This window comes from Pelecanus crispus, chromosome 3, assembly GCF_030463565.1.
Source record: "Pelecanus crispus isolate bPelCri1 chromosome 3, bPelCri1.pri, whole genome shotgun sequence".
Taxonomy (NCBI): Eukaryota; Metazoa; Chordata; class Aves; order Pelecaniformes; family Pelecanidae; genus Pelecanus; species Pelecanus crispus.
Window position 1 is genome coordinate 68,503,634 of NC_134645.1, and position 23,544 is coordinate 68,527,177.

At 38.1% G+C, this 23,544-nt stretch overlaps 1 protein-coding gene across 4 annotated transcripts in view; it reads right to left on the minus strand.

Annotated features, from left to right (window-relative positions):
- Positions 1 to 21,779, minus strand: part of EYA4 (EYA transcriptional coactivator and phosphatase 4) — a 50,718-nt gene extending 28,939 nt beyond the window's left edge. Inside the window, exons 1-8 of one of the 4 annotated variants that reach the window (XM_009489768.1) lie at positions 21,659 to 21,779; positions 15,053 to 15,130; positions 9,077 to 9,143; positions 8,176 to 8,178; positions 7,007 to 7,149; positions 6,726 to 6,869; positions 5,736 to 5,815; positions 5,200 to 5,380 (exon numbers count right to left, since the gene is read on the minus strand). In XM_009489768.1, coding sequence (XP_009488043.1) covers positions 5,200 to 5,380; positions 5,736 to 5,815; positions 6,726 to 6,869; positions 7,007 to 7,149; positions 8,176 to 8,178; positions 9,077 to 9,143; positions 15,053 to 15,130; positions 21,659 to 21,779 — 817 coding nt within the window. Of the gene's footprint in view, positions 1 to 5,199; positions 5,381 to 5,735; positions 5,816 to 6,725; positions 6,870 to 7,006; positions 7,150 to 8,175; positions 8,179 to 9,076; positions 9,144 to 15,052; positions 15,146 to 20,405; positions 20,475 to 21,658 lie in introns of those variants that run through there. The other 3 variants (XM_075706674.1, XM_009489783.1, XM_075706675.1) reach the window with 3 other exon arrangements.
- Positions 21,780 to 23,544: the final 1,765 nt, after the last annotated feature.

Consider the following 23,544-nt stretch of genomic DNA (forward strand, 5'->3'; position numbering starts at 1 on the left):
TTAGTTCCTGAGCATATTGGTTAGGACATTTACCTGAAGAAGGACATATCTAGGTTCCACTGCCTTCTCCGGGGTACACTTGTTTATTTGCCTGAATGATTGATATATATGAAGTATAAAGACATATGTTCATGACCCAGAATCCACATCCCTGTACCCCCAGGGGGAGGGTGATGAAACCTCCATGAAACAGGAGGAAATCAAATCTGTCTCTCTCACTTCCTGGGAAAGTAATTAAATTATTCTGCTATCACCTGGAAGAAGATACTACTACTTTTTTCTCAAACTAGGTGATGACTACTTCTGTGTCACAAAACCCATGTGCTTCCCTGCTTGTGCAGAACAGAGCCAAACTTTCAGGCAGCAGCTCAGAAGAGATTTTCAAAACTGCAGTTGAGAATTTATGCCAGATACCATTTTAGATAGGTCTGTCCTGAGTTGGGTAAGGATCATATGCATTCTATAGTAGTTTCTCTTTCAGCTAAAACTCTTATTTGCCAAGAAATGGCAGGAAAATTAAGCAGCAATAACAATAACTAATGAATAATGTTCCTATGGTGTTTTCACTTGTCCCTACAGAACGGAGAGAGCGAGTTCTTGTTGACTAATCATTTCTATTCCCAGCACGGTGTTGATGTCAGTAAGGACACTGCAGGCAGTGGAACGATCAATAAGGTCACATTATCTTAGTTCTTTCCCCATAAGAAGAACAGCAAAATATACTTCAGTAAATGTACAAATGTACAAAAAGATGTTTCATAACCAGAATCCTCAGGCAGCAAAAAACTACACTGGCCTCAAAAGAAGTTCTGAGTGTGCGAGAGTGCTGTACAAAAATATAATTCTCTAGATTTTTCTGACAGAGTGGAAAAAATGTCCCAAAACAAAACCCCAGAAATGAAAAGGCAAAAATTAAATAAGTGAAGATGAATGTTTACATTCTTACCACAAAAGTATTCATATTTATAACATTTCAACATTTTACAACAAAATCAAGACTCATTTCTACAGTAATGTATTAAAACATCTGTTCTCAATGACTGTGTTTACTCTAATCTACCAAAAATAAAATAAAATAAAAAAAAAGCCCTGTTCTAAATCTTCTCTGAAAGTATCCAAAAACTGAAGTAAATAACTTCAATTTTCATTTAGCATTAGCCATTACCAGTTGCCCCAGGCTTCTGCTTGGGTCAACACTGCACATGATTGCATAATTATCCATTAATCAGTACTGTAACTAATCACTGTACCTTGTAAGTTCTAGATATTTAAAGCCAACTTTATTTCATTACGCTAATCTCTAAATCAGAATGAGCAGCTGTCTCTTACTTGAACGCAAGGTATGAATCTATTTTAGAACTGCAGAAGTCAGTAGTGCATGTTTTTTTGAACAACTGTAGGCTTAATTGCTTGATTTGCGTTTTACCAACAGCAGGCTAAAGGAGCAACTGCATTTTCTTATCCTCCATTTGCTTTAGAAATGAGGTCAATCCTGATAAAAGGAAAACTTATTAAAAATTCAGCCATGTAACATAAAAGAATGTGAGAAATTCTAGTACCAAAGAGTACTGAAAACATTCCCCTTATGAAGAGTTCCTACTGCAGCTCATATTAGACAGAAATTTTTATTGCAACGCTTGACATTTTTTAGCTTTTCCAATATTCAACACATGCCTAATAAATATACTTCATAGCCTCCTTCCACTGGAACTATAAGCAGCATCAGAGATCCAATAAAGCAAGAGGAAAATGTTAAAAACAGAACATGGAACGACTACTTTATCACAGATGTTCATACACATACTCATACACTGGTTCATGTCCAGCATGAAACCTTCCAAGCTGAGGAGACCTTGCAGCAGCTCCAGTTAGAGGACAGGGAGTTACAGCACCACCATTACAAATGGAGGTAGTCTTTCATACCCAGAACATTGCTTCCCACCTCTAGTTTGATGTGAATATCCCCTCCTCCCTGTTGAAAGACAGTTGGTACCACTTAAGTAGGAGAAAAGAGATGTGGGCACAGTCTGCATGTAGACATAATGCCCTCTCCTGGAGAAGCTGCAAAGGGTGACTTCATTGTGGGTGCCAAATTAAGAGAGACCAAGCTCTGCTGCATCCCAGTAACTGAACTGGAGCCAATATCCTACGAGTGATTCACCTCACCTAACTCTGGACGTATGAACGTGAGGTGCCTAAACACGAAGCTTTTAGCCAGGCCTATTTCCTCTGCTAGAATTTTATCTGCCCTAGATTAAATGTACTCATGTACTCATCAAAGGTACTCAAATGTACTCATCTCCTGAGACCTCATCTCAGGATTCATCTGACTTACCCCAATTTGATACGAAGTGCCCTTGGAGATACTATTTGTCTCACAGATACTCTGTGGTAATGAGTGCATTTTGAAAAATCTTAATATCGGGCAGGCACAATACAAGCTCAGAAGAGAAGTCCATGGGAAGGTTAAGGAGCTGAGCCTTACACCTATCTGGGATGGATAAACTTCTGAGTCCCTTCATACTCTCCTTATGGATTGACTTTTGTTACATATTCTTACCAGACAGAGCAGCCAGAAGATGGCTTCAACATTAAAAGCCTTTTTTTTTCCTGGCTTGTAATGTGTTATTGCTTGTTATGAGTAGCAGAAAGAGTAAAGTCTATTTCAATTTTCATCTCATATTCTTTACTCAGTCAATAAATAAAACTGTAACTGATATTAACTCTTGATCTGATGGGGCTTTATTATGAAAACAAGAAATCCTGTATGTGTGGAGAGTACTAGAGGCTTTGATTAGTTATTTGAATTAATAGCTAGCAGAGATGGCAGAAGAGTGAATTGGCTTGCTGTGTTTAATTTTAGGTTTTAGTTGGAGTAAGTCTTAAGGACTGAGCAATAAAGGCCTGTTAGACAGCAAGTGAACATGGTGAGTGCTGAAGCTTTGCAGTACGATCTACTGTATCTGAAGTGATCTCCAAGACATTGCACCTCACTGATGGAAATTTATTTTTACAGTGACACAGAAGGGCACAGGCATGTCGTCTATTTGCAAAGTGGGTGTTTCACTCTCAGCAGAGGGTTGTATGATCAGTGTAACACTTCACAGAAATAAGGAGCGTGTGGGCAGATTTGTAAGTTCAGATACACAACCTACTTAACAGGACAACAAGTTCATATGCTTAAACAATCCACAAACAAGAAAAATCCTTACTATTTCATAGATGTGAAGCCTTCAATATTTTTTCAACCTGTTCAAGCTATGTTAGATTCCTTTTCTTTGCCAATGCTATTCAATACTAAGGGAGTTTGTAATACATGACAAATTTATACAGAGTTTCTAGAAAACACAGATACACAAGGGAGAGACAATATGGGAAACACTGTCTGATTTTCTCAAATAAGAATACAGAGGAATAACAAAGGCACAGGGAAAAGTACACAAGACGCGCAGTTATCAAAACATCACTTGTGAGTACTCTTCACACTCCTTTAAAAATACTTGATATATGATTTGTGTCTGTTATGGATGTCCTGCAGCTGTTGAAATTTCTCTTGATTTCATGTTACCTCTTAGCTTTTTCTTCCTAAATTTGCATTCTGAGACTACTGAATAACATTTTACACTTTCTTCAAAACCCACGGGAATGTGTCTCTATCTCCCCATATCCATTCTGTACCATACCACAAACACACGCATGAGGCCTTGCTTATACTTTTCTACAGAGTATTACCCTTTATTTTATATTATTCCTTTGCACAAGTTCATTATTATAATACATTAGTTTTTCTACTATACTTTTTTCTACTATACTATACTTTTCAGTGAGATGGTGCAGTTGTTAGGATGAGAATTAGGAAGATTTATGCAATGAGTTGATTTTGTGATTAAAGCACATCTCCCCACTATTCAGAGCCTAATCCAAAACCCAATTTGTTTATTTTGTTTTTAGTCTTTGTAGAAATGTTCACAGTCTGTTGGTAAGGCAGACACTACCCATGCTGCACGAGTGAAGCCAGTGTCCCTGGAAGAGGTTGCTCTAAAAGTACTGAGTCAGGTGGCTGGCAATTGATAACCTCTCCCATAGGTGCTACACAGAGCCTTCATAGGCTACTTAAGTTATGAATATATGACATAATACTGAGCTAGATCTTTAAGAACTTCCTATATAATAGAAACAATATAGTAAAGTGAGCATGAAAAAGCAGGCTCTGGTCACCCAGTAAGGATACCACGCTCGTCTGACTGTGGCTGTGAATTCCTAAACTACCCCACCAAGATCTTCAGAGCTCTGCACTATACTATGCATAATTAACTTTTCTTTACTTTGGTCCTATTTGTATTAAATGAGGGAAAACAAATTGGTGAGATGTTCAGGAACTTAGAAATCTAGCATGAAAAAAAAAAAAGAAATCCATATTAACATTTGTGTTTGTAGAACACATAGAATGGAGCAGGTAAATGACTGTGAACTGGGTTATAATGATAATGAGCAAAAATGAAGAGCTGCCATTACCCAGCAGCAGTGCCCTAGAAATACAAGTGCCTAACAAACTGCTGTGTTGTAGCGGATGTGCACAAGGGGGCAGAGTCGGGCAGGCAAATTGAGCCTCCTGATGTCTCCTGAGAACTTTCTTTTTGCAACTGCAACTACTTCAATGTTATTTTTCTAAAGATACTTGTGCTAGTAACCGATTGCTCTATTCTTAGTTACCCAAATTTGTGAATTAGCAAGCATGGCTTGTATACATTTGAAGAAAGCCCATGTACTCTTGCTTACATGAACAACAGTATCTTGTTTTAAATTCTTTACAGCAATCCTTCAGAACATGTAGGTGGATACAGAAATGTTCCACTGTGAGTAACAGGAGAGCTCATTGAATTTTTATTTCAAAATTTACTAAAGGTTTGTTACCATACAGTTATTTTTGGTACTAACAGATCCCTACCAGCCTGTTGTAACTTTTTTCAGGCTCAATCCTTCCACAGACAACCATCTCAGTCTGCAAAGAGCTTTATTTAACTAACAAACAAACTAGACAGGTTTCCTACCTAAAACAAAAAATTAGCTTATTTTGGCTGTTTTGCATGATAAAGTTTTCTGAAAGGCATGAGCTTAAAATGTCAATATTCAAACAAGGTGGATATGGAAATCTTGTCTTTATACAAGTACAGAATAAAATACAAAAATTGTTTTCACCTGAATGTAGATCTGTACCTGGTTGACTAGTCAGGCCAGGGAGAGAGTCCTGTAACTGGTAGGTTGATGATGATGAAGTGCCATCAGCTGTGTTGTTTGAGGTCATATATGCACCATATGTTGATGCTGAGTAATACTGTGCATATTGATTTTGGCCAAAAGCAGTGTATGATGGATAATCCTAAAAGAGCAAATGCAGCAGAGTACTTAATTAAGTAGAGTAACAAGTGATTTTTCCATTAAGTATTTCTAAGTGTGCAATCATATGACTTTTGCAAGAGCTTTGGGGGTTTAGTTTAGATCTTTTTTTAATTTAAGGATATTTACTAAAAGACTACAGGGAGGTTGCTGAAGTATTTAAGTGCCAAAAGATGCAACTAGGCTTCCACTGGGATTTTGGTCGCTTTCCACAGGAAATAGCATTGAACCACAGTGAGTCTAATTCAACATAACAGATCAAAATTAAAGTAACATGCTATCATTTAAGTTATATAAATCCTTTTGTAATTGACAAACAAAAATGTTAATATTCATACCTGTTGTGAACTACTGAAATTTGTAGAATTTGAAACAGAATTGTTTGCATAAATAGTGGATGATGGTGTAAAACTAGAACCTAAAATTAAAAAATACAATTAATGGTGAGAACTTGCTTGTGAATCAAAATAAAATTCTAAATACAATATTCCATGTTAAAATACAGATGAATCAGAAGAACAAACAGCTTTTATTTTCTGTTTAAACAATAAAACATTGCAATGAAACTTTAAAAGAAATGAAATGTTACTTTCACGCGTAGAGGCATACAATCCTCTTCACACCATGCAAGGAAGCTATTGTTTTTCTCTTTCGCTTTAATTTCTAAGTGCTAACACTTTAGTGCATATTCATTTATGAAACAAAAAACTTTTCAAAGAATATTTTAATGTTCCAGGTGTTTTTAATTGATCTGTAATGAGGCATGTCCTTGTTTCCGACATGTCAGATGATTCATATTGTAATTTGTAATATTTAAAAGATTAACTGATGTATAAGAAGCTTAAAAATTATCCAAATAAAACAGGTTATCAATTATCAAAGGGTAATAAGTGAATTAATAATTGCATAGTAAATGGAAGAATAAATATGAATTAAGGAGAAATTCCAACAAATTATGTTAATCCAAAGAGAAACAAGTATCAAATGAAGTCATACTCAGAGACATAGAAACAAGGAAAAGTGACTTGTGTACGCTAATAAACACAACAAATGCTTCCAGTCCTGCCATGTGATTTCACCCCATAAAAAATGAAGGTGCAAATAGGGACTGCATTGCATGACCAGATCTAAATTAATAGATAACAAAAATGAATACGTAAATGCATATCAGTACTGGGAAAAAACCACCTAGCTTTAAATTTCAGAGGTGAAAGTAGCTGTCAATGACATTCACAAAAATGAATGGAAAATATGTCAAAAATATGAGGGAAGAGGGGGCTGTCAGCAGCAGCGGGATGGGAGGAGACCTGACAGTGGTGACTACTCACCTGGCATCTGATAAGAGTAGGGTGTTTGGCCTGGTTGTGGGGTGGAAAACCCTGGGCTGTAACTGAGGCACCCGCTCTGCAGTGGTGATTGGGTCTGCGAGAGCCCACTTTCCGTCTTGATGCCTGGCAACATTACACCCAAATCTGTATAAGAAATTAATGTTCAACTGATTCTTTAAAATATTTTCTTACGGTTGGGAAGATAAAGAAGAAAGCAAAAAGCATTCACGTCAGCATTGCTCTTACTTCTACGTAAGGTGAAGTAATAAGAAGTCAAATACCGTAAGTGGGTAAGCTGTACGGCTGTCCTGGCTGGGAGTAGGCTGTATAGACCGCTGGTTGCTGCATTCCTGAATACTGGGTTTGTCCGGCATAGGCAGACATTGTTTGAGCTGCTGGTGTAGAAAGAATGTGTGGATAGGGCCTAAATATTAGGAAAAATAGCATTACTGTGGCAACAAATACTTTGTATGTTGATTCAAGCAATAAAGTAAAGAAAAAGGTTTCAAGATGTCCAAAGGCAGTTCATTATTCTGCCAACTGCTCCTCTTCTGGGATTTATTCCATCACCCACTGAAATAAGCGGAAAACCACTCCAGCTCACATTCCCGAGGGCACGGTGAACATTTTGTGCTGTCCCATCACTACAATTTAATTCTCAAACTGTTGTGTCCAGCTCTAGGTGGACTGTGCCACTGCTATATGGCTTTATATGGATTTGACCCCTTTGAGCCAAGATCAGCCTGCCTAAATCAGAAAAGCCCTCATGCTTTTTTAATCCAGTGGAGGGAAAATTGGACTAGAAGAATAAAGGAAATACAGAGGTGAACACTAAAGCTACTACATTATGTCCTCTGTGTACGGTTCTGCTTCAACAGACATCTAGCCTCCGGCTTCAACGGGAGATGGATTGTGCCCATTGAGAGCAGGATGAAAAATATTGATGGCAATACTTTGGTAACCAGATGGGCTTTAAGCATTTGGAAAATATGGGCTAGGAAAATAGAATGGAAATAAAAATGGTCTTTTATTTATAAATACTGGGGTTTTATAGAGAGATTGAATAAAATCAAGTTTAAAATTTTTGCCCTCCAGAGTTGCAAAAACATACAGAGAAACATTTGTCTTGGATTGTTTTGTAAGTCAAATAAGACTTTATGGACCAAGAGTTGAATAAACACACTCTGCAGAATTACGCTAACTGAAACCTGACCATTAAAAGCCATGACTAAATTTCAGATTCTTTTTTTTTTTCTTTCTAATTAGTTCAGTACAGTTGGCAGCAGTTACTATCAGAAAAGTATTACTCGTTAATTTAGACGCTAATAAATTATTACAGTAGATTAAAAATTCTATTAAACCTTGTAATGTATTTGGCCAAAAGTATCAGATACAGTTTGCCAAAAACTGTTTTAAGTGGAATGAAGTGAACTGTTCTTAGTTCAGGCACCTACTTTCTGTATCAATAAATATTGGCTATCATGATATGAATGCAAATTTGTTAAAAGAAACTTGAAAAAGCCTAATCAACTACAGTTTCAATGTTTTCTCTGTATCAAAGTCACATAGGTAGTTGTATCAAACACATGGAAATAAATAGATGGCATACTGGAATCAAGCACCCTTGTGCACAACACTGATCATAGGACAAGCAAACTAATAGCCTGCCAACTGCAGCAGTTTCATATAACATCTTTGGTACTTTTTCCTAAAGTTTCCACTCCTGGATTCATGTGATTGCCCAAGAACCTGATTTCCTCAAAAAAAAGTGAAAGAAATTTGCTATTCCTAACAACGCCCATTGGCTTAAAAATAATAAAAAAAAGGCATTAAAAGCTAATCCAATTTATTTGATTTTTAAATCTTATGATACCGGAGAAGGAGGAGGAAAGGGCAGTTCATGACTCTGGAATGTTTGGAAGCGTTTGGCAATGCTGGCGCTGGGAGGGTCTTTGACAGGGTTACCCCTCAGTACACATCTTGCACATGCAATTGTGATTTCTAAATATAAACTGTCTTCTTCAAAATATGTCTGTATACATTGCCAGCACTGCTAAGATGCTGATGTTTGAGAACATAATAGTCCAATTTTTTCCTTCTGTTGTGTGCCGATATTCAAGGGTATTTCTTGTGCAGCAATACCATAATGCACAGGGCAGGATCTTACTCTGCAGCCATGTGAGGAAAAAAAAGTTGGAAAGCGAGCTATAATGGAGCCAGTACTGAGGCTTAAGTATTTTCCTTTCTCTCTGTTTCTTCTTCTGCTGAACACTTGTTTGCAACAAACCACAGAACTGCCTACAGCCAAGGTCAATTCCCTATAAAAGACTAGAAGAGGTGCAGACACTAACTTGGAGGGATATATCTGCGGAGAGTACTGGTGCGCTGATCTTGGGCTGTAGCCACTACTTGTTATTACTGCAAAACAGAAAACAAGAGTACAACAGTTAGAAACATCATCAGACCGATACAGCCAAACAGTCTGAATACTAATGCAGCAACATTAGCAGAGAAGCTTATTGAAATGGACAGCTTTTCAACAAAGTAGATGTCACCTGAACTACAACATCTTAATAAAAAAATTAAAAGACTCCCAAATCATTCATCATTGTACAGAACTCTCTATTTGGTGTGGGTATGTCACGCTTTTTCAGCTTGACTGACATGTTTCTGAATATATTGCAGAGACAATTTCGTACCTAATCCGATCCACACCCCACAGATCTTTCAAATTTGCAAATTTTATTACAACTGGTAGTTAAAAAGAATCTTGTGATTTAATATATGGTATTGCACGGGATTGAAATAACATACACATACTTTTAAAGTCTCACAAGTTCAATATTAATACTGGGTAGGAAAAACACATTTTATATGCATGTAGTTAATTTTAGTCAGCTTAGGTGATGGAAGATACCAGATTGACTACTAGAAAACGAATACCATTCCTTATCGACAGGGCGACTAGAACATAGCCACTAACAACATTATTTTTATTTCAAAATAAGGATAAGCAGTCCTGTTCAGTAGCCATCAAAATTGTGTATGTCTATACTATTCACAGCTGCATTCTTCCAAAAAAGCTAAGAGAACAATAGTCATATCCCATTAAAATTTCATTCCGAAGCGGTGCTCACACTGGATTAATTCCAAGTGTTTGGAAGTTTCTCTTTCCTTTAGCCATCTGTCTTGACTAAGACAGATGTATTCCAAATATATGTACTCTAAAGTGTTGAACCAATCCCTTCAGAGCAAATCCATACTGGGCAAACATACAGAGTGTCTTTATTAGGCCATCTGCTGTTCATTCACTTTTCAAAAGATTAAAGTAGTACACAACGAAGCACTGGAATTTCTTTAGTCTAATCAATCATAGTTGTACTTCAAAGTGTACCCTCTTCCTGAGTTGTTCATAATGGTAGTAGAAATGAACTTGCAGAATTATATGTGACAAATAGGTTTAGGTTCCTAACTATTTTATGAAACATGATGTATTTCTACATCCAGGCCTAATTAACGTCTTTGAGATCTACTGCTTTGAACATATGCAGAACTTCATCTTTTTAAAGCTAGTTTAAATGCATTTAGAACATGTAGGACTTAAAAGGAAAACACAGTAGAAGAAAAACAATTAGCTTCGTTTTAAAATGTGCAGTTGAGTATGGCTTGAAAATAAAGAATTGGATAATAATTTTTGGAACATGTGCCACCAGTTTTCATAAAGCAGTTGCTGACTGAAAAGATACTGAAGGTTTGCCTGTGATGGAAGTCTGCTGAATTTAATTTTGTGTGAATATTCTTTTTTTGTTTGAGAATGCCTTTCCGTGGTTTAAGCTCAATCCGCAGAGTGATCGACTAGATGTGCATACAGCTATTCCCAGAGTTAGGTGAACCTATAGCTGTATATATCAAGATAATTAGTCCATAGAACTCTAAGGGATGCTCTCAGTTATTTAAGGCTTGAAGAGTAATCAGTCTTCCCTGTTGTATCCCTGTGACCTTTCTAAAGACAAGCAATAGCTAACAGAGTGAACTTGGTGTTTCTCAGGGCAAGGAACTTTTGTGATCCATTATCAGCTTATCGGATCTTTTTTGCCTGTACAGCTCCACTTTTTGTCTGACCATTTGCTAGATGACAGCTCATTTGATTAATCAGTTTAGTTAAAGCACATTTACCATTCCACCACAGCTGATGTAAACTACAAAAAAAGAATGACTGTTCATTTAAATCACATGAGCTATCAAAACCTAATGGTTTTCAGCAAAAACTTACTGCACGTACCTATTCTGTAAATTCAGACAAGAAAATAAAATACTTTTGGAATGTGTCTGGTTTCCAGTTTTGAAGGTGGGGGTTTTTTTGCTGGGTTTTTTGGGGTTGTTTTTTTTTTTTTTTTTTAGTTTTCCTGATGGTACTACCGGTTACAGGGAAGAGAGAGAAAAAGAGGCAAGTGCCCCCTGAAATAAATCGTGTACCTTTCAAACTAAGTGTTTCTTTCACTCTTTCTCTGGTAGATTGTCCCACTGATTTGTGCACTACATTTTACACTGTGAGGTGTTTGAGAAACACAAGGTGTAAGACCTACCATAAGAGAATGTTATGACTGAGTAGAGCCTGTGGACTATGACTGTATCTCATAGATCAGATTGGTAATTCTAAGGGTTATCAAACTTAAATAACTTTCACTGCTGGCTACCCTCCTAACCCTACTTCTGAGGACTGCTGGCAACGGAGGAGATGGTGGAAGCAGTTTGTTATTGTTTTTATAACTGTGCCACTTTATATAGCCATTTATATGAATGGGGCTAAACACTGTTTTATGTTGCTTATCTTAAAAGCAAAATCAAAACTGTTTCTTCTCTGAAAAACTCAAATATTTCTAAGACTTCACTGCTCGAGTTTACCAGAGGAATGCCCTTCAGGGCAGGTATAAGACCCTTGATTTCTCAAGTCTCACTACGGCGCTGAGGGCGTATTCCAGTCCCCACTAACATTGATTCACAGAGGGAACAAGAAGCTGACAGCCAGGTCTTACCAGTTTACCTGTTAGCTCAACTGGCCAAGGTGGCTGTGGAGAATTTAAATGACCCTAAACTATTCTGATAGCATGTGTTGGGTTCAGTATATTAACACATTGAATTTTGTACTTTGTCATTACGCATCTGGAAAATTCTGTGCAAAGAGGTTAGGTTAAACAGATCTCATTTAAATAACAAATCACAATGTCTACACGCAAGGGGACCAAACATAGGTTATACAGCAGTGGTGTTTCCTAACATTGCCTTTATAGCCTTCAGAAACTGTTTTCTATATCCTTTTTATGTGTAAAAAATACTAAGTAAAAAGGATGATGTGAACTTCAAACGTCTCTCCCTCCACTCCATTAAAATGGTAAATGGTTCTCAAATTAACCCAGTATTGTAAGCAATATAAACACAAGAATGCATGCACTCACAGCACAGCAGCTGCAGCAAATTCACAGAGTATGAAAATGCTGCGCTCAAGGCTGGTCAGCTCTCCGCTTCCTGTGAATACCCACCCCAGTGGGAGTCTGCTGCAGGACCACAAAGCTCCAAATTGAGTACACTGATATTAAGTCCCAACTGTCATTCTCTGAAGAAAACGGAGGAGGAGGAGGAGTGCGCAACGTGACTCTCCACCTGGCTAACCTTTGCTAAGAGGCACAGTTTCTCCCAGGGGCGGCTCTGCAGGACGGAGGAACTGGAGCCCTTGCGCATGAGCTGCAACAGGGGAGCTGCAGCCCTGAGCAGGAGCTTGCCCAATGGCCCGGGCAAGGCCACTGTGGCAACTGTCACTCTAAATTCAAGAGAACTATGTGCTTTTATTTTTCAACTTTTCAATCAAAAATTGGGGCTCATCACAAGTTACCTGTGAAGCCTAATCTGTCTCTCCTGCCTTATACCTCAATGTGCTTGACCATCACTTTCCGTGTTACAGCTGGTCGTTAGGGACAGAGCTGGCTACTTTACACCCCACAGGGCTTGTTCAGCCTTCTGCTCAGCTCCAGGACACGTCACGGGTTTTGACTGCCCTTCAAGCACAGAAATCAATTTTAGCGGGTAGAATACTTGAAGGAGAGCATTTCTGCATGGCAGACTCTGAAATGGGTCTCAGCACAAGGATTTCTCTTTTCACCTATGCCTCATTTCATATTTAACAACATACCTAAATCCGTCCTTTCTCAACAAAGGATGCTTGACTCCTTCTGACCTATGCTTGTATAAGACAGAGTAGGTGATACCCCTGCTAGTGGCCTATATGTCTAGGCATCCTCACGAAATGAGCTCACAGGTGCTCTGAATGCTGCAGGAAAGCACTAACATTATCACCTTGTCACAGTTGGGAATAACACACATATGTAACTGATTATTAGGAAAACCCAAACTGTTCAGTGTGGGGCTTTGTTATGCATTATTTTCAATTGCACCTGGTTTGTCTGAAATGACATCTTTCTACTAGTCAGTATTTATTGTCTTTGGCAACCCATTAAACGCCCCAAATAACCAGTCAGGTTAAAAAGTCAGAGAAATACTTTTTTGGTGAGTTTTTGTTGTTCTTTAGCACTTCTCCCACAAAACTGAGCCAACCAAATTGCCTAAAAAGCAAGTGTGAAAGTAATGGATTTGCTCTTCATGAAAGTGCATTATCAAGGCAGCTCCGTGTCTCGCTCTGATGATGAAGACTGCACATCACCCAGACAGGCAGACTATTGATTTCCCACTGTGCATGACCATACTCATTTAATACTCAAGTTTGTGGCCTAAATGGAGAATCAGGTTCATATTTCTTTTTAGTATGCAGGTGGCTAACGGACAAAAATTATTGTGTAAGGCTCAAATTCCTGCCTTTTTTTGGAGGCACCAGTTGTTTCCAAATCTCGAAAGCGCAGAGATCTCAACACTTCTACTGAAGTCAGTGGAAGCTAATGGGTGAATGGAACCTGGGGAAATCAAGTTGTTACTTAGCTATCTAAACCTGAACTGAGGGCTGCAATTTTTGGCACCCCTTCATGAAAATGTTGCCTTAGCCATGTTTTACACATGGAATCCAACTCAGATGTCCTAAATACGTGGGAGAAACTGATAAAATTTCACCAGCAATGAGAAAATCATATATATGGTTGGACATTTTATAATCTGTAATCATTACTAAGACAATTTTAGGATAGAGTAACAATGGAGTGAAAAAGAAAAACTAATTTTTAGCCAAGATACTAATTTTTTTATGGAACTTGTAAGACTTTAAGTTGATGGTGTTTCTTTCAGTATAAACATAATGAGGACAATGTTTTCATCTTTTCTAATCAGAAATAGTATACGCTTGCTTTACATCTCACAAAAGACCTTTTCTTCAGGCACTGAATTTGTTATAAATACTTTTCTGAATGACCAACTTCAGAGTATATCTGCATTTACTGATGCCTAAAAAACAATTCCAGAAACATAAACTCAATTTTTAAAACATTTTCATTACACAGAAACATTGTGATTTCCAAAATATTTTAAATACGTCTTGACTACCTAAGTCTACCGATGTAATAGTAGTATCAGTGTGGAGTGGCAATTCCTGGCTTCAGTGACATTTCAGTCAGGCCATCACTGAACTGGTATTTTCAGATGCAAAATTTATTCTCCCCCGTCTCCCTGTTATTATTATTAGCAGGATTCAGCTTAATGATTAAAAGGCAGATTAGATTATCTGTACTTTTCCACATTCATCACCTTTTAATAATGTATAGGAATCTACTTAAAAATTGCTGTTTGTTTGAATTTTTTAAGAAGTAACTGAAACTTACGATTATTTAAAGTAAAATATAGCCTGCCTTTAGTTTCAAGGAAAGAAAGGTGCTTATGGCAACCTGGTCAGTGTTTAAACTAACACACTGCCCATAGGAATAAAAAGATTAGCACTGAAATATAACCCTTAAGATTTTAAATTTTACAAATTAGAATGGCTGCTACAAATACAATCCTTTTTTTTCTTCCTAAGATCATACAAGACTAACACTGAGAAAAATCTACAGTACAATAAAAACATTATTACTATAAGATTTTTGCATACAGTAATCCTCTTAGGCATCATTACAGCTTCTTTAAGACAATAGCTCATGAAAATTGTAGATTTTCATTTACAAAAATGCAAAAGCTACCATTATTATTTTATTATTATTATTTGGTATTAAAATGTTACTTTACTGTAATTTTTTAAAGATTGCTTCCATGCAGTGAAATGTTCATTAGTGAAGGTTATTAAATGCTATATATTAATGTGCATCTAACAATATGTGATCTTATTATGGCTTTACCTGACCCAGTAAAAGTGTCAAGCGATCCATCTCCAGTTGTTGTTGTTGTTTCACTGCTGTTCATGGGCTCTGTTTTTACTGCAAGAAGAGACACTACATAGAAGAATAAGTAGACATGAGATTTTACTTCTAAATTTATACTGGAGTCTTCATGCCAGCCTCACTAGCGGTAGTCCAGCTAGAACAAGCATGCGGTGCAACAGCTTCAACCTTCGCTCTACCACTGTACTGAGACAATCTACACTTGCTCCGTCTGGAATGGCCATGCATTTACATAGCTTTTTATCTGTGCATTCGTCTATCTATTGGTTTTAGCAACTGCAATATCTGCTGGGGAGATTTCAACCTAAATCTAATTGATTCTAACAGTTCCTAAGAGTAGCAGAAAGGAAGGAAACATGAGCTGTCAAGGGATGTAGCACATAACAAAAATAGTTTTGCCTGACAAGTGAAACAATAATAATAATATGGTTTCATGCTCATATAGAAGCAAATTACTTCCACAGTGCCAGCATTCTGCCTTTCCCCTTCCCCTTTTACAGAGTCTGGGGGGTGCTTTTTGAGCTAGGTCACCAGCAAGCAATTTTCCATAAATGAAGAGAGAAGTTTAAAAGAAAAAAAAGCAAAAGAACTAGAGTAGGACACAAACGGCAGCCACGACAAGTCAGCTTCTAACTCAGAGGTTACCAAACATTTGGGTCCACTCTGAACTAAAATTATTTCTTACAGATCATCATGGACTCTCACTATCCAAGCTATAACTGAAAGCACCACAGAGGCAATCTAGATGTTATAGTTTAGCATGTTACCTGAACAGACCATCTGGCATGGACTTTTCTAATGGAGTTTGGGAATCACCCTTCTAATTGATGTGGTAAAAAACAGCGGTACAGAATATACTGAAGCTTTTATTAGATGTTTGACTGGCAAATGTGGAAACCATCAACATATCACAATTGCTTTGTGAAGGCCAGTTAGGGGTGTGTGTGAGCATTTATCATATATATACCAGCAACTTGCCTATAGATACCACAGGACCGCTTGCTGCCCAGGGGCACAGAGCGAAGTGGCGACGAGGACCTGAACGGGCCACTACTGTGGTCATACGCCAGGTATGGAAATTCCAAGGACACAGTCCACGATTTGTGCAGAAGACTTCGCTGTGACAGCCGGGTTGGCAGAGCCCTCCCAGCAGGTCTAACATATGCCAAGCAAAGGCATTTTCTGCCAGCTAGTTACCTGACGCCTCTGAGGGACATCACCCAAGCTGACATCACTGCATCCATGGTTGACTTCACTGGCAAAAGTGTGTGTGTGTGTGTGAGTTTCATGTTCTGAGCTGGCAATGTATTTACAAACTATGGCTCAGATGCAAGTCACCTAACTTAAGCATCTGAATTCCGTGCATACTAATCTCCCTTTATGTCCAGCTGAGAAACAGAGGTAATTCCAGAGGGTGATTCGGTCCCAATACAGCCTGAGCTGCCCTTCAGTTCACCACCCCTCTTACAGTCTGCAGACAAAAAAGTAGTGGATGAGCTAAATAAAGGATTTGGTTTTCTCATGGGAAAACAACACCTACAGAACCATACTGCTATTCCTCCCTGTGTCTGTGAGCGCAACGAGGAGCCCACCGGGAACTGCACAGCTATCGATACAGCCACATGTGACAGGCCCTGCATGAGCTACCTTTCCTACAATATCACACCCGATTTCCAGTCACACTGCTTAAGTAAGTCATAGGGGATGCTGCAGGTGTCTACAGTTGCATGACTGACCTACGCTGAATTCAAAGGCACACCTGTCAAATAGAGAACTTTTGAAAAATCGGGATATACTTGTCTCTGCCAGGGAGAGTGCCTTGCAGTGTCGCTGGCGCCCCAGTGCTAAGGAAACCAAGTAGCACTTTCTTACATAAGTTACACAGTTGTAACTTTCCATTTACTGTGTGAGATTAAAAAGTATTCAAATGTGTGTTTTTTAAATGTAGACTTCTTTTCATTATAATTTCTCTTTAATAAAACTGCCACACCCATATATTGTCCCTGCAAGCAGCAGGATATTAGTTCAATATGAAATCATCAGGGAATTTTAGCCACATTTTTTCAAGCTGCTGTGCACTCCTTGTCATTTTGCAGGCTATTATCTCCTGATTTAAAAAAAAAAAAAGCTGAGACAAACATTACACAAAATGAACAAAGTCATTCATAAGAGTAATCAGCCATTCCCATTTCTCTATTTAGATGAGAAAGATATGATTTTATTTTCATCAGGTCAATAAAATACACATCAAGAAAAAGCTTAAGGGTCATTTGTCACAAAACAATTGCCTCCACTGAACCTCAGGCCTCTCAGTCATGTGGAACACGTATTGTTGCCTGAAGCATGAAAAGTAACTAAATAAATTTGTTTTCTGATTACTATATAGAGATGTCTGCATGTACTTCAGATAGAGAATGAAAAATCAAACTAAGTTGGAAAGATTTGTATTTTGTCCTCTGAAGATCTTTGGTAATATTTTACTTTATAAGATGCATGTCTCTCTTCTCTGCAGGGCATGGACATCTACCTGCATGAAGAAAACCTATTTTTTAGTACCTTTATCTGTTTCTATTCAAGAAGGTATTCCACTATTGCCCATACTGAGCTACAAACCTGTGTTCAGTATTGCATCCAGAAAGACACTCCAGTATGTGCCAAACTGTTTTATTTAACAAAAACTTCAGTAATGAATTGAAATGTGTCCTTTAGAGTTGTTTCTAGTTCTGGTTAATGCCAGCTGCAGTGCATTTCCATCAGCACCAATAGTCACCATCTTTTTCTCTCCCTGTCAAGCAGAAAGGGATCTAAACCAAAAGAAACTCTCAGAACTTAACTTGAGGAAAAACATCATATTGGCACTGTGTTTTGTTGAAAAATACACGTAGAAAGTATTTTTATATGTGCTTGATTTTAAACCATTCTACTTTGTTACATTCAGATTTTATCACAGTAAGGAATCCATCAAGGTGTTTTCCTCGGTGTAGCTAGACATTTGGACTACTACCTTTCTTTCTTTGTGTTGCATTTCATTAAACCAAGAAGGGAAAAAGCACAAAGCTAACTAAAAAAAAAAAAAAAAAAAAAGAATTCTAACATCAGATCAAAAACCCAGGAACGTTTAAAACTGAAATCAAAATAAAAGGTGACACCAATTAAAAACACAGAATCATCCCCATGTTTCCCACATGCAAGATAAAGCATGGTTCTGATACTACTATGGCAACTGCTCTAGGCATAATGCAAAGACTAGGAGTTTGAACCAGCACTTTGGATAAATACTTTAGAGACTGTACATTTAATATTCTATTTTTTAAAGCGTGGATTAGTTGGTTTCTTTTTTTTAAAATATTGAAAGAGTAAAAATAAAATGAAAAGCAATCTCAAGCTGGAAATACATTTGAGTGTTGCTAACAGTAAAGACTGCACGTGCTAACAGAGTAGAGCTACCACGATGGTCAGGGGCTGGGGCATATGATGTACAAGGACAGAGAGAAGAAGCTGGGCTTGTTCTGTCCTAGGAAGAGAAGGCTGAGGGGAGAGCTAATTGCTGCCTGCAGCTATCTAATGGGAAGGTGCAAAGATGACAAAGAACAAAGGCACACTCTTCTCAAAAGGTGCCCTGTGAAATGACAGGAGGCAACAGACACAAGCTGCAGCAAAGGAAAAATCCCATTAGATGTAAGAGGAAAATTCTTCGCCGGGAGTAGTCAGGCCCTGGGACAGGTGCCCAGAGAGGCTGTGGCACCTCCACCTTGGAAATACTCAACACTCAACTAGACGCTGCCTTGAGCAACGTGATCTAACAGCAAAGCTGGCCCTGCTCTGAGCAGGGGTTGGCCCAGCTGACCTCCAGGGATCCCTTCTAAACTTAATTATTCTAAGACAAACTCAGAATACAGCTCCCAACAGGCAACAGCTTCTACAACATAAGTTCTTCACTTGATGAAAGGACTTAGCAGACCAACATGAATACTACTCTGCCGGCCTCTCTTTTTACCTAAAGAACCTCTCTACATTAAGGACTCAAAATAAACACAGAGTTTTAGGGGCAAGGATGCTACTACTATGCATGAAGGAGGACAAGCGAGTGCAATAGCTGTATTAGAGGAAAAAAGTTTTGGAAAGCTCACATGAAACAATAAGCCACACAGCTTGTCATTGGAATGATTTTCCTCTTTTAGCAAGCCTAAGGGTTTTCCTAGGAATATACTCAACCAGAAGCACAGATCTAAACGTTCTACTGCCTATGGAAAATCAGATTTAATGCAAGTAATGCAAGGACTTTCACATTACATTTCCTTACTACTGATAATTAGTACTTGAATTACTAGCTTCCAAATTTATCTGAACATGCTGAACAGTTAACTGAGGTGACAGACTAAGTTAGCTTAGTCCTTCCTTAAACTTAAGTTCTTGTAACTGAGCAGGAGCATTCCCATGGAATCAGTTATTCCAGTGCAAATGATCTTTTGTGCTCAAGTCTGAACTTTTTTACGGTAAATTCTCTGTGGATGTGCGGCTTACAACTGGCAAGTTAATTCTGAGGGTTTCTTTAAAAGGAAACTTTTTGAGATCTTCCTAACTTTAGTCCATACCTGCATAGCTTAAGCACCTCTGTAATGGCGTGTAGAGAGTCATGGTGATGCATGTTTACACCTTATGTTTAATCCAATATGCACTGCAAGAGTGTCACATATATAATTATTATTAATCATTGTAACTCATAACAATTAATAATATTTGAGAGGAAACTCATAAATGAAAACAACAGCTTGGAAAATTTGGCCAAATGTTTGTAAAGTGGCAAGTTACATGCAGTACCACACTAGACATAAGCTTTAATTAATAATGAAAGTAGTAGTAGGAGTAGTAACAATAATGTCAACCTTGATTTGTGCTCAGGTAATCATGCAATGTTGTACCTAAAAATAAAAGAAAAACAAATGGGCATTCTGTGGAAAATCCATTGGTCTGACTTCCAGTAATGCTGACTGCTGGCAGTTCCCAGCAATGTTGATCACCACAGGGCTCTCCCAGTCAGAGCATGTAGACAGTTAAGCTAATCTTAAGTGGGTTAAATTCTCCTTGCTCATCAAATGACTTTCAGTCATTCGGTAAGATAACTATTTATTGCAACAGTTTTCTGGCTGTGGGAAAGGCCTCTGAGAAGGGGTGGAAAAAAAAGCGGGGGGAACCCTATGAAAAAGTTCAAACTGCTTAACAAAAGAACAGAGCAAACCAAGAGAGATGTTACACAGCAGTCACGGGGACACACCACCACACACATGCACTGTACCAGAGTCTCTCATACTTGTTGCAGAAGAGGGAGTACTGCAACTCAGCAACCAGTCTGCGGTATTTAACACAGTCATGTTGTCTCCTGAGAATGGGAATGGTATAACGGTTCATTGTCCCAACGTCAGTTCACGGCACGTGAATAGTCTTCAAGGCAAATAAGTGTTTTTGCACTTTGAGCCAAGTCTTTTAACTGCACTGTATTGTTTTTATGAGTATTATTTTAACTGGTTTATTTGTGCAAGTATAATATAGAGGCATCTAGTTATTAGTGTTCTTTAATGGCATGCTTGAAGTTTTCCCTTCTCTTTATGCTGGAATAAGGATTCTATTTAAAAATATAAATAGGCTGAACCTTAACGGTTGAACCCTTCTCTGCAGAGCTCTGTTGCCCTCACATGCACATACACTTTTTATTGACATTGACAGATTTTTTTTTTTTTTAAATAGGGATAAGGGAATAAAATGCTTTCCACAGTGACCAGAAAGAACAAACTAAAAAAAATTTTCTTGGTGCCAACTGTTAAAATAGACAGCAATGTATGAACTCAAAAAAAGAGGACTGAAACTCTAGCTTGACTCGTATCCATGGTGTCACTGTCACAGACGCTAATGGGAACAGGACTCCATCTCAGAATGTGGTACCCTGCCTCCCACTGGTCCAATTCAGCTATGGCAGAATCTATTTTCTGAAAGCACTAGAACATCTGTGTTGTAGCTGCATGGTAGTGCTGTCCCTACAGTAATAGATACAGCAGTAATAACCAGTTACTTTTGAGGAAAATCTAAAAATCTCTTTATGACAAACTTTCATTACCTGCCAAGAAATGGAATTAACACATTCAGCCTGTAAAAAAATTACCTATGCCTAATTTTGATGCACTTCTTTTAACAGAGATTTTAAATTAACCTAAATGTGTGTAGCTCAGGGTGTAAGAGTAAATTATTACTCAGCAATGAAATATGATGCAGAAAATGCAATCTACTTCAAGTTACCGGCAGGTACAACCAAACTTTTAACACTTTGTTCAAATCAACCATTCCTAGATTTTCCTTATTTCACCTTTGCACAGTTTTGCCTCTTCAGTTGGTGCAAATCAAAGAAGTGCTGTTGGAATTAGTAGTTCTACACTGGTATGACTGCCATTTTTTCATAATTCTTGCTGGGTTTATAAAGGGTTTATGCTCATCCTCAAAATTATGTTAAAAAATGCATATGACTAAAGACTTGCCAAAACTTTCTGTGTGCCAGCAGTATCTTACACTTACCTCCTGTTCCATTTGTTGTAACTGATGTGCTACTGAGATTAGGTTTATCCAGTTTGGAACTACCCGGCGCATCACTACTTCCAACAAGATTATGAGGACTGGCTAGATCTTGCATTTCCATAGACCTGTTAAAGAAGAAGGTGACAGTATTTAAATGCATTGTGATACTATCTGTAATAAACTGCTTTTTCTATAACAACTTTTTTTACATGGAGAGTTTGTAATGTAGCCAGATTAACAAATCAATACAGGTTCCTTTAAGGTCATCTTTGCTTTTTACCAAACCTAAGAAAGTATCGAATAATGCAGCAACAAGGCCAATTTTCACTTTTCCTTTAGGTGTTATGAAGTAAATGACACAGGCTTATGAAACTGCTCAAAGAGCTTGTAAAAGATGTGCATGAGGGAGTGCATATATATGGATGGACAGATGGAGGGATAAATGGATAAATGCACATATGTAGGTATTCCTTAGAAGAAAACCAAGAAATTAAGTGAAAAGTCAGTCATTACACAAGAAGTCAGAATAGGAACTTCTGCCTCCCATTCTCTGTATTCCAACCACCAGCAGTCACTGCATCCACACTAAAACAGAGGAACAGACCATACAGGTGAATGAACAGAACTTGCACGTGCATCTGGAAGATTCTTCACTCTTACAAATGCATATATCCTTACTAGCTAACGATATTTTTTTCTTCTGAGTCATTTCTAGGAAACTTGTAAAATTTCAAGTGGATTTAGACCACAATGGATTTCAGCGTCACAGTTATCCTGGGGAACTGTGGATGGTTTTCATTCAGTGACAACAGATCTGCCTTTCTCAGACAAAGCAGACAAAGCAAACAAAGCAGACAAGAAGCATTTCTTCCTAGACCGGTAATTGCAATCCAATTTGCAGTGTGTGCTCGCCTTTTCCTTGCTTCATGTGTAAATTAATTACACAGACTTTTTCCCCAAAGAAACATTTTTGCTATATATAAGCAAAGTTGCCAGCCCATCTGTGACCAGAGAACCATTTACCATATGTATACTACAAAGGTCAACAGAAAGATTGTCTTACAGAGCTGTAAGAGCCCAATTGCATTGTAGAAGACTGAAATGGCTAGGAAAGAGGTGAACAGTTGGGATAGTTCAGTAGGAATAACCGGTCCTGTATATTGATATTCTGGGCAGGAAGAGCAGTGGCAAATTGTTAAGGCAACACTCAGCATCTTAAGTATTTATTGCACGTTTCACTTTGAAATCGTCTATCTTCTGTGCTCCACACGTCCTCCTCTGGGAAAAAAAACCCCAAACAAAACCCCACCATCTTTCCATCAAATATGGGCATGCTGTCTGAATCTATTTTTTTTTTTCTCCAAGATAAGGAAAGGAAAAGAAAAGAAACCACAGAATGAAATTGTCTCCCATTTTGTGCTCCTAGTTCTGTTGATCTCCCGGATGCTTTAGCTCACTTCTCATTGCATTCATTTAACCCAAGACACAGATTTAGAGCTCTGCTGTCTTGTGTATCTTCCAGGAAATGTAGGAAATACTACATCTCAGCTGGGAAAATGCACCAGGTCCTTACCCAAAGGCACACGAAGCTCAAGCAAAGAATGTCATTTACTCCAGGAAATGCTCGAATAAAGCCTGAGATGTACCAATACGCCACTGGCAGGGCAGCCTCCCAAGCAGCAGTCTGGATGAGCAGGGGAAAACTGATATTGCAGGATGCCACGCAGCAGCAGGTAAGAATTTTATAGCCATATTCAAGGAAATGCAAAGGCATAAACTGAGATTTGAACTGCCTTGACCCGTATTTCTTCATCTAATTGTATATACATTTCTACACATCTGTCAGCAGTGCCTTGTATTTATTGTCTACTGGAAATGTGATCAGT